This window comes from Pleurodeles waltl, chromosome 5, assembly GCF_031143425.1.
Source record: "Pleurodeles waltl isolate 20211129_DDA chromosome 5, aPleWal1.hap1.20221129, whole genome shotgun sequence".
In the NCBI taxonomy this organism is placed as follows: Eukaryota; Metazoa; Chordata; class Amphibia; order Caudata; family Salamandridae; genus Pleurodeles; species Pleurodeles waltl.
The window spans coordinates 960,186,750-960,201,230 of record NC_090444.1 but is presented as its reverse complement, the minus strand read 5'-3'; the positions used below and the strand labels follow the sequence as shown (position 1 = coordinate 960,201,230).

General features: G+C 43.5%; 1 protein-coding gene across 2 annotated transcripts in view; it reads right to left on the bottom strand.

The window, feature by feature from the left end:
• The window catches only part of AHCTF1 (AT-hook containing transcription factor 1), a 1,009,458-nt gene that overhangs the window by 777,010 nt on the left and 217,967 nt on the right, over positions 1-14,481 (bottom strand). For both annotated transcript variants that reach the window (XM_069235080.1, XM_069235081.1), the window contains one exon: positions 1,826-1,949. In XM_069235080.1, the coding sequence (XP_069091181.1) occupies positions 1,826-1,949 (124 nt within the window). The remainder of the gene's footprint in view (positions 1-1,825; positions 1,950-14,481) is intronic.

Genomic DNA, 14,481 nt, shown 5'->3' with positions numbered 1-14,481 from the left:
TGTCTGACGGTGAATGAGCAGCTCACAGCGGATTGTTGCCCTCCAGGAGAGCATCAGTTATTGATCTCCCTGTCAAAGCCGTCTACTTCCCCACCATTGCTCACTGGGTCCAGTGGATAATGCAAAAAGCGGGCATTATTATGTCAAAATTCAGAGCCCACTCTGTCAGAGTGGCCAAGGCCTTGAAAGCCTTCTCTCTAGGGGCTACACTAGAGGATATCTTGAATGCTGCTGATTGGTCGCCGGACTCCATGTTTAAAAGGAGTTACTTAAAACCAGTGACGGGTATGGCGGCCTTTGTGGTGGGCAAACTTTGAATGAGCATAATCTTTGCCTCCCGTCCAGACAGAGTGAAAAAATCCCTAGCAAACGCAAAGGAAAGTTTACATTTTATTAAGGACAACGGAAGCAAGGACCATTTGACTCCCAGCCGAACGGCGCCAGCCTGGAGGGTATATAAAATGTTTTTTTATACAGATGTCCATCAGTCTGGTTTCTCCGTTAGGTCTAAATATACTGTTCAAAATTATCCAGTTGCATGTTTGATTGGTTCTCACCAATTGGAATTTGATACAGTTGTGTTTTCTCACAGGTTTTGTATGAGGCGAGTGTCCTTTATGGCAAGGTGGTTACTCTGTTTAATGATTTCTGCTACAAACCGATTAAGCAAAAAGTGACTGAAGAGAGATAGTTCACCAGTCGGGTCAAGAAAAAGGAAGGGTAGTGGAAGATGACATATGGACTGACGCTCTGACTGTTGATTGGTTGTGAAATGTTTCTTTTCTGATGACATCTTGGGAAACGTAGTTGTTACTTTAAACACTGCTGCTGAAGAATAAAGGAGAGAAAGTGAAGCATAAACCTCACCTCTGTGTCCTTAATAGAATTGAAATTTTCCTTTAAATTAGCTAGGAAATTTTTCATTTGTCGCAACAATTTCTGAAAGCGTGACATTTGCTTTCAACAAGCACAAATAAACCATTGCTGCAAGTTAATAACACTGTATTTAGGTACTGAACTGTTTTAATGCTCTGTTATGCTTTTGTTTCTTTCAGTGTTTAAAACTGAACACTATGCACCCTCTTATGACACACTGGCAATTCCGAAAAGCAGAGTGCTGTGACGTAACCCTTACTTTTATGGCACTGCTTTGAGAAATCGGATTTTAATTCATAATTTCTGGGCCACATTAGCAATTGTTGTTGTATTGGTTTATTTTAAATTTCTTGTTTTTGTCTTTTCCCTTAACCAGTATAAGAATTGTACTTATTGATTTCTTGAGTGCATTGATCTGGTGTTATATTTTCTCCAAAGGACTATAAACCACATCTACTAATGATAGGCATCAATAAAGCCTTTAGTCCACTAATTTTGTGGGTGTTCAAACCAATCAACCCTCCATTTAGTAATCCAGTTTCTCACAGGCAAACAGGCAAATGTATCTATTAGGGAAAGGAACTATGAGAGGTCTGGCTGTAGGCACTGAGGAGAGACTGATGAGATGAAGACTAGCTAATTTGAATCTATGAGTGTTTCGATGTCCATGATTCTAGTGTTTTGGGGAAATCAAATACTTACATTCTTCCCCGGTTCTGCTTTTCTGTCTTTCAACCCTCATCCTTCATTGACCTGAGACAATATTAGTGTGGTTTCAAGTGTTACTGAAGCTACCTTCATAACACCAAACATCAGCAGTAAACTGGTAAACATCTCTCAAGTTATCAGCTTAAGATAGTTAACCAGCAAAACTGTAAACGTCTTTTTTGAAAAAATAACACATGGATGAACACAAAGTGGCAATTGATCTGAGATAAAGTACACTTACGTGCAACGTTACTGGAGGATACATTCCTGTGCCACCTTCATCCCTGCTCCACAATTTCACAATCCGATCCCCACATTGGGAAAGCATACCATCAATCATTAGACAATCAGCATTCCACTTTCCTCTGAAGGAATAAATACAATAGAAAATTCAGAACTACAAAGTTGTTCCTCATAAAAGGCTACTAGCAGTCTTTAACAGCTTACATAGAAGTTGTACAGTTACAACAGGAAATAGTTTTCTTCTAAACACCAACTAAACTTTCAAGACTTACACCGTTTTACCAATAGAAGTGTAAGGAACTTTACTTGTGCTGTTAGAATTTAAAAAATAAAAATAAATAAAGTGTGAGAAAGAGCGTCCCCTGCTGTTGCTTCTTGGATCCAGGGGGTGGGGGTGTCAGTGAGGGAGAGGGCAGCAGATCATAGGTGTCTGGTCAGTTGGTGGAAGGTTATCCGTTTGTTTATGTATGCTGGTCTTTCGTTGTGCAGGACTTTGTATGCGTGGGTCAGCATCTTGAACTGGCATCTATTTTGGATCAGGAGCCAAAGTAGTTTTTTGAGATGGGGAGTGATGGGCCTCTGTTTTGTGAGGTCGAGGAGGAGTCTTGCCACGGAATTCTGTATTGTCTGTAGTATTTTCAAAAGGTGTGTGGTGATGCTTACATACAATGTGTGCCCTTAGTCCAGCCTGCTGGTTATGAGGGCCTGCATGTGACTGTCTTTCTGGTGTTGACTCCGAGTGGTGTCAAAAGGTCTTGTGAAGCATGCATAGGGTGTGGAAGCAGGTGGATGGGACAGCGGTAACCTGTTTCTACATAGATAGCTTCCTATCCAAGATGATGCCAAGGTTGCAGGTGTTTTCTGACAGGGCAGGGGGTGGGCGATTTCACAAAGCCACCATGTGTTGTTCCAAGGTGAGATGTTGTTCCCCAAAATAAAGACTACCATGTTGTCCGTGTTGAGCATGAGACAGCGGTCCTTGATTCAGTCAGTGCCGTTTATCATACATCAGTGGAAGTTGGCTCTGGTGGTTGGGGGGGGGGGTGTTCCGACAGTGAGAGGATGAGCTGTTTGACATCAGTGTAAGAGATGTTGTTGAGTCTGTGCGATCTGACAGTTTGGGCTGGGGGGGGGGGGGGCTAGGCTCAGTCATGTATGTGTTGAAGAAGGTGGGGCTGGGGGACGCCGCAGGTTATCTTCTTGCTTTTCGAGGTGAACGGAGGGAGACTGATTCTCTGGGTTCTTATGGTGAGGTATGAGGTGATCCATTTGATGGAGTCTCCATTGTTTCTGATGTGGTGGAGTCTGTTGATCAGGATGTGGTGGGAGACGATATCTAAGGCAGCAGACAGGTCCAGGAGAATGAGGACTGCTCTTTCACCATGATCCAGAAGTGCCCTGAAGTCATCTGTGGCTGCGATCAGGGCCATCTCTGTGCTGTGGCTGGCTCAGAATCCAGACTGAGAGGGATCCAGGAGGTTGTTGTGTTCCAGGTATTTGGTGAGTTAAGTTGCTGGTTGACTGCCTTCACTAGAACTTTCGCTAGAAAGGGGGAGCTGGGAGATGGACAGGTAGTTCTTTGGTTCTGCTAGATCGGCGGATTGCTTCTTCAGAAGGGGGCCTCACTTCCGCTTGTTTCTAGTCCTCAAGGAAGGATGCCAAGGTGATAGAGGTGTTCAAGAGTTCTTGAGCTCATCGCCAAAGGTCTTGCTCCCAAAGTTGAAGATGTGGTGAGGACCGGGGTCCGTGGGTGCTCTAAAGTGCACAGAGTTCACAATGGAGAGTGTTGCTTCAATTGTGAGAGGGTCTCAATGAGTGAGCAGGTGTTCGGGGTTTGTGTTAGTGGGTGTGAGCAGGCTGATGCTGTCGGCAGTGGGGGAATCAAGTTTTCATAGAAAGCTGAGATCTTTTCATGGAAGAAGCAAGAAAGGGTGTCACAGTTCTTGAAAGGGGGTGATGTGGTTCTTGGCAGCTGCGAGGTTGGAGAACTCCTTCACGACAGCGAAGAGCTCCTTGTTGCGGTTTGGAATAGCATCTATGCGGTCTGCCAGGGTATTCTTTGTTTCTTTCAGCAGACTGTGGTACTGGTTGAGTGCAGTCTTGAAGGTGGTGTAGTCTCCTATCTTTTCTGGTGCACACTTTCTTTTGAGTTGCTGGCATCTGTGTTTGTGGGTTTTCAGCAACGAGATGAACCAGGTCCTTTGGATTTGGCTGGCTTAGCGGAGAGATTAGGTTGGTGCATTCTGTGATCCACTGGGAGACGTTCTTTGCAGCCTGTTCGGGGTTGGACGTAGTGTCTGGGAGTTGAGTGTTGCTCCTCTGGTCTTCTAATATCTTTTTCCAGTTTCTGTGCGTGAAGCTGGGGGGCATGGTGTCCATCTGGGTATGTCCTGAGATGGTGAAGGGGACACTGTAATGGTTGATCCATGTGAACTGAGACATGGTTGTACTTGACTGTCGCTGGATGTGAAGATGGGGGTCAAACGTGTGTCCTACGATGTGGGTAGGGTCAGTGAGAAGTTGTTTGAGTCCGAGGTTGCTCATGCTTTCCAAGTCTGTTGTGTTGGAATCACTGGACTTGTCGAGGTGAAAGTTGAGATCCCATAGAAAGATGTAGAGCTCTGAGTCAATGGCGACTGCAGCAATGAGGTCAGGGATGGCGTTGCAGAAGCTGACGCGTGGTCCTGGTGGTCTGTAGGTGAGGGTGCCTCTGATGGTAGGTGTACCTGTTGGGTTCCTGGTCCTGGGCACAGATGGGTTTGCCTTTGGCACGTCTGCTGCATGGGCGTGCTGGGGCCTCAATTAAGTAGGTTCTGGGAGGGGCGCTGGGTGGCAGTGGGAGGGGCTGGTGGGAGGCAGGAAATCGAAGCGGGCAGCAGCAGAGGAGGGACAGTGCGGGAAAAAGGCAGCAGAGCGGGTGAGCCGCAACTCCAGAGGAAAAGGTCAAACTGTAGACCTGGAGAGCCAAAGAGAGGCTAGAAGAGGCAGAAGAATGTGAGGGGAAAAAGGCAAAAGAGGAAGGGGGAGGCAAGAATGAGAGGTGAAACTGAGGGGAAAGATACTGGAAGAGGCCAGAGAGGCTAGAAGAGGCAAAAGGAATGGGTGGAAAAATGGAGGGAGAAGAGGCTGGAAGAGGCCCAGGAGAAGCTAGGAGAGGCAAAAGAATCAGAGGAAAAAACAGAGGGAAAGGGCAAAATGGTTGAAGGCAGGATGTGATATATTAAGTCATAAGAAAAGTATGAGGGTGCAAGTTATAGCTTGTTCACTAAGCTATAGCTGCCGAATTTCAGTGGTTGTTTGGTTTATAAACATTAGCTCTCATCATTAAAACAGCTAACCATAACAACTTTAGCACTTGGTTTTTCAAGTGAATTTCTGGGATTTGTTTCTTCTTAAAGTAAGCTAAGATCTTCATACTATGCCTGAATATAACGTCACTTCCACCTTTGTTTTTTCAGTGAATTTCTGTTTGTTTAAAAAAACATATTTAAAGTTGAGCCTGTGTTCAGTGGGGCATGGGAGCTGGGGTGGCCACAGAACCTGCCCTCCTACAAGGCTTGGGCCCAACACCTCTTGGTTCACAACTTCCAACTTGGCCCTGCACCTACTGCCCAGGGGGCAACCAATCCCCTGATAACAGTCAACAACCTCTAGAGAGCTCTGAACCTTTAGACCATGATGCCCCTTAAATATACTAGACACAATAAAAGGGGTGTAGTTGTTAAAAGGCAGGCCTACTGGCTTTGTCAGGATGACATGACATGCATAAAAGCAAAAACATAACAGACTAATACAACATTATTAAAACCACAACAGAAGTACCACCTTACAATCGTGTTCACTAGAACTTGCAAAGGCTCACTATTAAGCTGGCGATAATGAATAAAACATTCATATAATCTTCATTAAGACATAAAAAGTATTGTTGCTTTGTCACTGTCAATAAAGCATTACAATTTCATTTAAATATGAGCCTGAGCCTTTCTTTGACTTTCAACAGGCCACAATCACAGCCTAAAGACCTACCAACAGTGGTCTCCACACTCCAGAACCTCTGAGCAAATACACAAGATCCAGATGTGCTTGAAACTGTGTGACATGTCTTGCAAGCTCACTAAACTGAAGTGTTAAATGGATAATTACAGAAATGTCTGCGTGCTAATTGAAACCCAATGATAAATTTCAAAATGCTACATGAAGCTATGGGAAATTTCATGTGCATCAGGTTTTCCCTGTTTATTTTGTGTTTTGGACCCTCTAATTGTGACCTCTGTCATAGATGGGGCTGTGCGAAGGCTTTTATAAAAATCACATGCCTTGATTCTTTCATGGCAACTACAGCCAATGGGGGCTTGCTGCTTGGCAGAATATGATGACACTAGGAAAAAATGACATTACAAACTGGCCAGTGAATTGCAGTCCAACATATCTGTTGGCTCAATAAATTGAGGGACTGTTTCGCACCAGATTTTAGTCTCTCACGTCATGCATTTTGCAAAGCGGCACTGACTCTTGACACTACTGAAATAGTATGGTGAAATATTTCATATTTTGGATCACTGAATGACAAAGCCTCACAGTGGATGTCTTTATAGCGCCATTACGGAATTTGTAAAGTTTGCAAATTGAGGGAATAGTGGAAGGACACAGAGCACAGCAAGTTAAAAGGCTCATTCAGAAACATACAAAGTGTGAAAACTAGGGCACCATGGAAAATAGAAAAAAAACTACAATCTTGGTTTAAAGTGCTCAGACATTACACTACGATTTTTCAATGTTTCTTTCAGAATATGCTTTAAAATGCACCTTCTAAAACATGCCAAAAATGTATTGGGAACTATGTTAAGCACGTATAAAGTTCTTTTTATAGCCTACCATATTTTGATAAATGTACCTGAACTAAAACATTTAAGATTCTGTCTGTATTCACCAGGTGGTCCTACGTAAGAACCGCTAATCACCTCATGTTAAGTGATCTTTTGATCCTAGCGTGGTTTCACCAATGTTGGCGCAGTGTGTTTAAAATCTACAATTTGCCACTAAATTTCTCAACAGTTCCCTGAAAGAGACCTCCCCCCAAACCTTCTTTTAAAACGAAATTGTAATCTTAACAAGTTTATACCCACGGCACTGCCCTAATGTTCTTTATAAATCTCATTAATTTCTCAAATGTTCATGGGAAGGCATCAACTCCTTTGCAGTATGGTTTTTTTAATCTTCCAAAACCTTTCAAGTCTTTATGCAGAAAAAAGCTCCACCATGTCACAAAACATTAAAAACAAATAATCATGCCTTGCAATCACTCCTATCTGAATACAATTTCCATCAATAATAATCACTTTTGGGTTCCAACAATGGTTAAAAATGATATTTTCCAATATAATGACATGGGCAACACGGACACTGGATAGATTATGGCCAAAATACCACGATTAATAAAACAATTCATTGAGAAGAGCCTACATCCTGCTGTATTTTAGTCTTTAAATTCAATCACATTCCAACTACAGCCACTGGGCTATTCTAAGCTCAGACAGCCCAAAAGCTCCCGAGGACTTTTTCGGCTACCCTCAGACACAGCGCAGAAGTAAGCATCATTCCATGCTCCCACTCAAAATGCAACAAAGACGTTTGGATGGACGGGGTGATCCGTCAGAAAACAAAAATGTTCGATTCACATGTTCGGCATACTTCTGCCATGTAGTGTTTGGTCGGGAAGGATGGAAGTTGTTTTTCTTTGAAAAGTCTAATATTGACTTCTCCTCTTGTTGGCAATGCGCACAGGCATCAACTCCAATGTTAGACTGTTTTCCTCAGGCGGTTATGGACTGCAGTGTAAAGGTAATAGAAATTAAATGTCCAGGTGTGTGAATATGTATGAAAGACACGTGTCCTGGGAGGCAGGTGGGCGCATGTGAATCCACAGTACTACATGCCACAAACAGATGCTTACTGGGTAACATTTTCTGTTTGATGGTATGTGCCTCTGTAGATACACAAGCTCTGCATAGACTGTAAAGAAGTGCCTCCCCAAAGCAGTGGCTAACTTACAGATGTTGCAGTGTTTTGAAAAAGAGTATGGAGCGCTGCCTGACCTACATTAGCTCGCTGGTGTGCTGAAACATCCACACAATGTTTAGTGAAAGTGTGTGGTGTAGCCCATGTAGCTGTCTTACATATGTCAGCTAAGGCTATGATAACTAAAAAGGCCATAGGTGCACCTTTTTGCGAGCTGTATGTGTTCTAGGGAGAATAGGTAGTGGCCTTTTGGCTTTTGCATAGCAAGTTTGGATACATTTGACAATCCATCTTCTATACTGGATTTGGTAACAGAGTTACCTTTGAGTGGTGGCGAGAAGGCAACAAATTTGGTTTGTTTTTCTAAATGTTTTAATTCTATCAATGTAGAACATAAGCACTATTTTCACATCTAATGAGCGGATTGGTACGAAGAACCACTTCATCCTTGTGTATTTGGAAAAAGGGTTCTTGCAAGTTTAATGCCCGGAGCTCACTTACACGTCTAAGGGAAGTGATTGCAAAGGACATAAGTGTAGTGGTTCAAAAGGTGGGCCCATGAGTCTAATGAGCACCACCATATTAAGGTTCCAAGAAGGCACCTGGGGTGATCTTGGCAGTATCACAAGAGAAGAATGCTGTCTGTTCTGAAGGTAAGCAGTTATAGCTGCCAAATGTAACCTTATGGAAGTTTATGCTAAGATTGCTTTTTGCAAATTAAAAAGATACAAGAATGACATTTTGCAATGACACTTTAAAGGGGTCCCAGTTTTTAGAAATGCAATAGTGGACAAAGTGTTTGCACTTTGCTGCATAACATGCTCTAGTAGTTGGTCTTCATGCTTCCTTAAGAATATCCATGCATTCTTGAGGTAGGTTTAGATATCCAAACTCTGGAACTTCAGTAGCCAAATTGCAAGATTCAAGTCCTTGGGATTTGGGTGCCTGATTTAACCATGGTTCTTAGTGAGAAAGTCCAGGTCAAGGGGAAGCTTCTGATGAGGAACTACCGACAGTTATAGCAGAGTGGTGAACCATGGTTTTCTGGCCCATGTGGGCGCCACTAGTATCAACGTGAAAGACGTTTGCCTGAGTTTCCGAACCAGATATGGAAGGAGAGAGATAGGTGGAAAAGCATAGGCAAATATCCCTGACCACTTCATCCATGGAGCATTGCCCTTGGAGTGAGGGTGTGGGAACCTGGAGAAGTAGTGTGGGCATTTTGTGTTTTCTTTTCTTGCTAACAGGTCAACATTTTGGAGCCCCCCACTTCTGGAAGTAGGGTCGTAGGACACTAGGGTGGAGTTCTCACTTGTGGACTTGTTGCCGCAATCTGCTGACGCGGTCGGCAAAATTGTTGTGTGTTCCTCGGAGGTGTTCAGCCAGCAGTTAAATGTTGTGGTGAATGGCCCAGTGCCAAATTGCATGTGAGAGACGTGACAACTATAAAGAACGTTCTTCCCCTCCCCATCACACCTCCCGCCCCCATTTTTGCACATATTAAATAGTTGTCATGTTGTCTGTGTGTACGAGAACTACTTTGTTGATGAGATTTGAACAGCTAGCAACTCTATAGATAGTTGGTGTGTAGAGTTATATGTGTGTGTAGTCCCAAAGACCCTGTCTGAGAGGTATCTGTTGTCAGAATGATCTGTGGAACAGGGTCTAGTAAAGGCCGACCCTTCAGAAGATTGGTTGCAATAGGTGCAGCTTTCTACCAACTCTAAATCCTCTAGATGACCCTGTGCCTTAGACCATTGGCGTGAAAGACATTCCGCAACTGACGCATGTGAAGACGGGAATGTTTTACGATGGCAACGCAGGAAGCCATTATTCCTAGAAATCTCATGACACATTTTACTGTGACTGGGATGAAAATGAGAGAATTGCATCTGAAAACTTTGTATCCTTGCTGCATTTGGGTAGGCTATTCCCGACTGTGTGTTGAGAACGACCCCTAGTTAGGGTTGTATCTGATGTGGATTTAGGACGACCTTTGGAAATTGATTGTGAAGCAAGCCTACAGTGGCTTGAGTATGATGCAAACACATATTGACAGTGCTGGCTTTGATGAGCCAGTCATCTAGGTATGGGAAGAGATGAATTTTCTGCCTGCGCAAATGAGCTGCAACAACTGCCTTGTTGAAGCAGTGGGATCACAACTTTAAGTGTGACCATGTGAAAATGTTATGATATGATGTAAATATTTAAAGATCTGAGAACTAGGATATGTCTTAAGGAGCCGTCCTTTTTGGGTGTGAGAAAGTATAGGTAATATACTCCTGTTCCCTGATGGTACAGAGGAACTGGCTCTATTGCTCCTTTGGTTAGTAAGGCCTGCATTTCCTGTTTGAGAAGAGTGGCATGTTCCTGTGAGAATGCAAGAGAGAATGCTTGGGGATGTGGAATTGAACTCCAGAGAGTAACCATGTTGGATAATATCCAAAACCCACTAGTCTGTTGTGATATTTTGCGAGTGATTTTGAAAAAGAGCTGAAAGTGTCCTCCAACAGGTGTTTGATAATCAGAGGGAAGGTGAAGTGAGTCACTGCTTGGGGTTAGTGGAAGAGATTCTAGGGGAGATTGCTTTTCCCCCCCAACACTCTAGTGTTGTTTCCTTTATAGGAACCCTTGTGAAAACCTCTATGAGAGGATGAATGGGGTTGGCCTTTGTGGTAGGATAATGAAGTCTCTGGTATAGAGGTTTTGGAGTCTGTTTTATATTGTGGCCTACAAAAGGCACCACAAGAGGCAGGGATCTGGAGCACTCCCATAGACGTGGCCACTTCATTATCCTTCTTCATCTTTTCGAGTACTTGATCAACTTGTTGGCCAAAAAGGTATACTTTGTTGAACGGTACGTTTAAGATTGTTTGCTGTACCTCCTGGAAATGCATAGCCACGCATGCCGGCAAATGAGGACACTAGTGTTTATACCTCTTGCTGCTGTGTCCGCTGAGTCCAACGCACAGCGAACAGAATTGTTAGATATTAGCTGACCTTCACTAACAATCTCTTTTTCTGAGTTCCTCTGAGCTACTGGAGAAGCTCCTCCATTTTGTCCTAGTGGGCACAATAGTATGTCACAAGCAGCCCTTGTGTACTGACGATATGCTAATGGTTGGCTGTCTGAGCAGCAAAACGCTTGCCAGGGGCATCAATGAGCTTGCTCTCCTTGTCAGAAGGCGGAGCATCATTGGCAGCTTGTGAGTTGGCTCTTTTCCTGGAATTAGAGACCACAAAAGATTCTGCACATATCTGACCTTTCCACATGCCTCATCATGCCTTTAAGCATGGGCAGATATTTTGAATGTTTCAAAAAGAGTCCTCTTCAATTGGTTCTTGTGAAGGGGCATCTGACAGTATGTGGCTGCCCTCCCAATAAGTTCCTGAAAGGAAGTAGTATCGTCTGGTGGGGATGGTCTACATAGACATCCAGGTCAGTGTTTACATATGGGTCAACATCATATGGAGACCACCTGACTGTGGCTGTGGGAAAAGGAACACTATCATCCCCTGTGTCTTGAGTGTCATGTAATGAATGAGGTGAGCCTTGTGGTGGAATGTCAAGAGGGTGGCCTTGAGAGGGAGGAGGTGAAGGGGTAGGTGGTGGTTGTAGTGGAGTGTTTGCTGGTGGAGACGGAGGCAGAGGTGGGTGAATGTCCCCAGAGTCTCTATCCATTCTCTTTTGCTTGGTAGGAGGCGCAGGTGTGTCAAGAGTCTCTTCAAAAATAAGTTGTAGTTTGGAGGGGCTAGTGATGACAACTTTGACAAAGACTTGTCCCTTTTGGAGCTGAATAGGAAGCGGAGATTGCCTGGCATGGAGCTGATGCTTCACTTTATGGTGACTCGAGGGAAGTTTTTGGCTCCAAGGCTGTAGTTATTTCAATCTTTTCAGCATCAAGGCACTCTTGACTTTCGGTGTCCTGAAGTTGTATGTGCTGAGGCAGGCAGTAATTTCTTTGGTGCTGAAGCAGCCGGTGCCAAGTGGGATGCAGAAACTTCAGATGCAGAGTCTGATGGTGTTGAGCTTGGTATGGCAGGGAAATGCTTAGGCTTGCTTTTCGGAGCGGAGCTCGATGGCAGGGCATCCAAATTAGTTTTTCGGTGCCTGTCACGGCCTGAAGGCAGAGGCAGCCTGGTTGCCTTTGCTTTTATGCTGGAGGACTTTAGTCGGAGCAGGGGGACTTTTACTCATGGTTGGTTGAGCCGGAGGGATCTGTTGCATTTCGAGGACTGTGACGACCTCAAAGTCTAAATCCTCGATGGAGAAGGCCTCTTCCTTGGCAGCGAAGGCCTCTTGAAGTTCCTGCTTCTGTTCCGGTTCTCACAGTGTCTTGGAGTACGAAAATATCTGGACGTCTTTGATGTCCTGACCCTGCATTTCGCTATGACAGGCTCTCTGATCTCGCAGGTTCTTCTTCGATCGGAAAGACTGCCAGGTCTCACAGTCTTCCTCTCTATGTTACGGCAATGAGCAGAGGCTGCAGAGGCTGCAGACCTGGTGCTAGTCAGTCCACGGGAACTTTGCATGGTACTTAGGTCACAAATAAAAAGGAGTTAATTCCATTAGGACATGGGTACTCACAAACATTTACCCAGGGGCCAAAAGGTGTGGTCTGTGATGTCTCAAAGACACTTTGATGCCAGTGGGGTGTGGTCTGAATAGGGGTGTGGGGGCACTGGTGGTAAGGTGGGCGTAGGGGAAGCAAAGCATATACAGTTAGTTGCTGAATGGGGAAATCAGAAAGTCTGGGATTAATCCCAGCTTCTCCACTTTACCAAATTGAGTGATCCTAGGCAATAGTTTTATTTCACTTCCCTTCATTATCACATAAAGAGGGTCCAAAAAAAAAGTACATGACTTCAGGGTGTCCGTTGTATAAAACCTTCTCCTATGCTTGATTTAAAAAAAACCTTCAATGTAGTAATTGTATAATAGAAACCTAGGTCACCCAAAGGGTGAACATGACAACCTACTCGCCGCATTTCACTAATGGGAATGTTGTCAAGAATTGATGTTTCTAAATTCATGTTTGAAAGCTATCACTTTTAAAATAATGCTTTTCAAAACGCAATATAATCTGATGTATTAGAGTAAAAAGGTTCAGCATGTTAATTAAATACACTTTTGAATTTTGAAGAGCGTTTATCATAGGTTTAAACTTTGCTATACAATGGTTTTAAACACGAAGGTGCTCCTAAAGTTAACTGATGCAGGACTCAACAGTTACTTTCTTTGACAGTAATTATCCTTTAAATAAATGCTTGTCTGTTTCTTTAACATCGTTTTTGGTAGCATCTCTCCGCGTAAACAGCAGCAGAGTGCTGCTGTGCACCAGGGAGCCACACAATCGTCAGAAGAGCCGCATGCAGCCCCTGGTCTGTACTTTGGGTATCGGTGCATTAGGATTTCATTCTCCTGAAGATGAATCGAGAAAATAGCAGTCTGAAGGGCCTCTATCAAAGCATGCCGATCCGACAGAGTTTCTGCAATCCCGGAATGCAGAACATGGAAAATATGCATCCAAAAGGCAATACAGATAGTATGGAAGGGTTCCCGAATGGAAGAGGCCTTTAGATGGTCTTGAACCGGAGCTCGATGAAAACACAACCAGACCATGTGAATCAAAGGACTTTCGAAGAAAAACATTTTGCATCCTCCTGGACCCAACACTAGATGGCAGTAGTATGCAGAGCATGTGTATCTACAGCCACACATGCCATCAAACAGGGAAGTCCCAAAAGGTTGATAACCCAAGGAAATTCCCATAGGAAATTTTGGAAAGCGATACAGGAAAAAAAAAGCTGAACAGAATTACAATGTATTGGGCGAAAAAAACTAAAAAGCGTGCTTCTTGTTATTTGGTATTACTCCATTCAGCCATTTAATAAATTTGCATTTAGAGCCGTACTCAGGGCGGTCTTAGAGGAGTTAAAAGGATAATATCTCAACTGTGGGTGTCCGGATATGCTCTGACTGGACACTTTAAATGAGGTTAATCAATCCTGATTGACTAGCCACAACCTTAACAATAAGTTGTGGCAGCCACAAAAGGACTCATTGACATGGTCCCCACTGAAACGCATTGCAGTGAATGCCAGGTTTTGAGGGTCATAAAAGATAGCACATAAAAGCGTGAAAACAGATTTTAGTCACAAAATAAATAATTTGTTGGAAAAAACGTCTTTTATTCTTAGAAAAATATGCACCACAATCTAAAGAAACTGCCTGTCAGCTGATTTTCCAGGGTTCTACTGCAGTTTTCCACAGTGTTCTTACAAACAACTAGAGCACTAACACTCTGTCTTAATAACAAATCTGTGTCGCAACCGAAGCCATTGTGACAGAATCAAAGCTGAAAAACAGAAAGCATTTTCCTTTAGAAATGAACAAAATTACGGGATTTGCTTTGTCCTAGGTCAGAAATTATAGTTAGTGTTCTAGAAAGCTAAAATGATGACATTTTCTATGAATTATGAAATATCTTTCTCATCAATGTCAGTAAAACATTTTACCATGCAGACTGAAACATGTACTTTCAACATCCGTAGCAGTCTGTCAGTTAACTCCCTTGTAATAAACTGCAATTTCCCACAGTATTGTAACAAATCACTAGAATGCCAGACAACAAG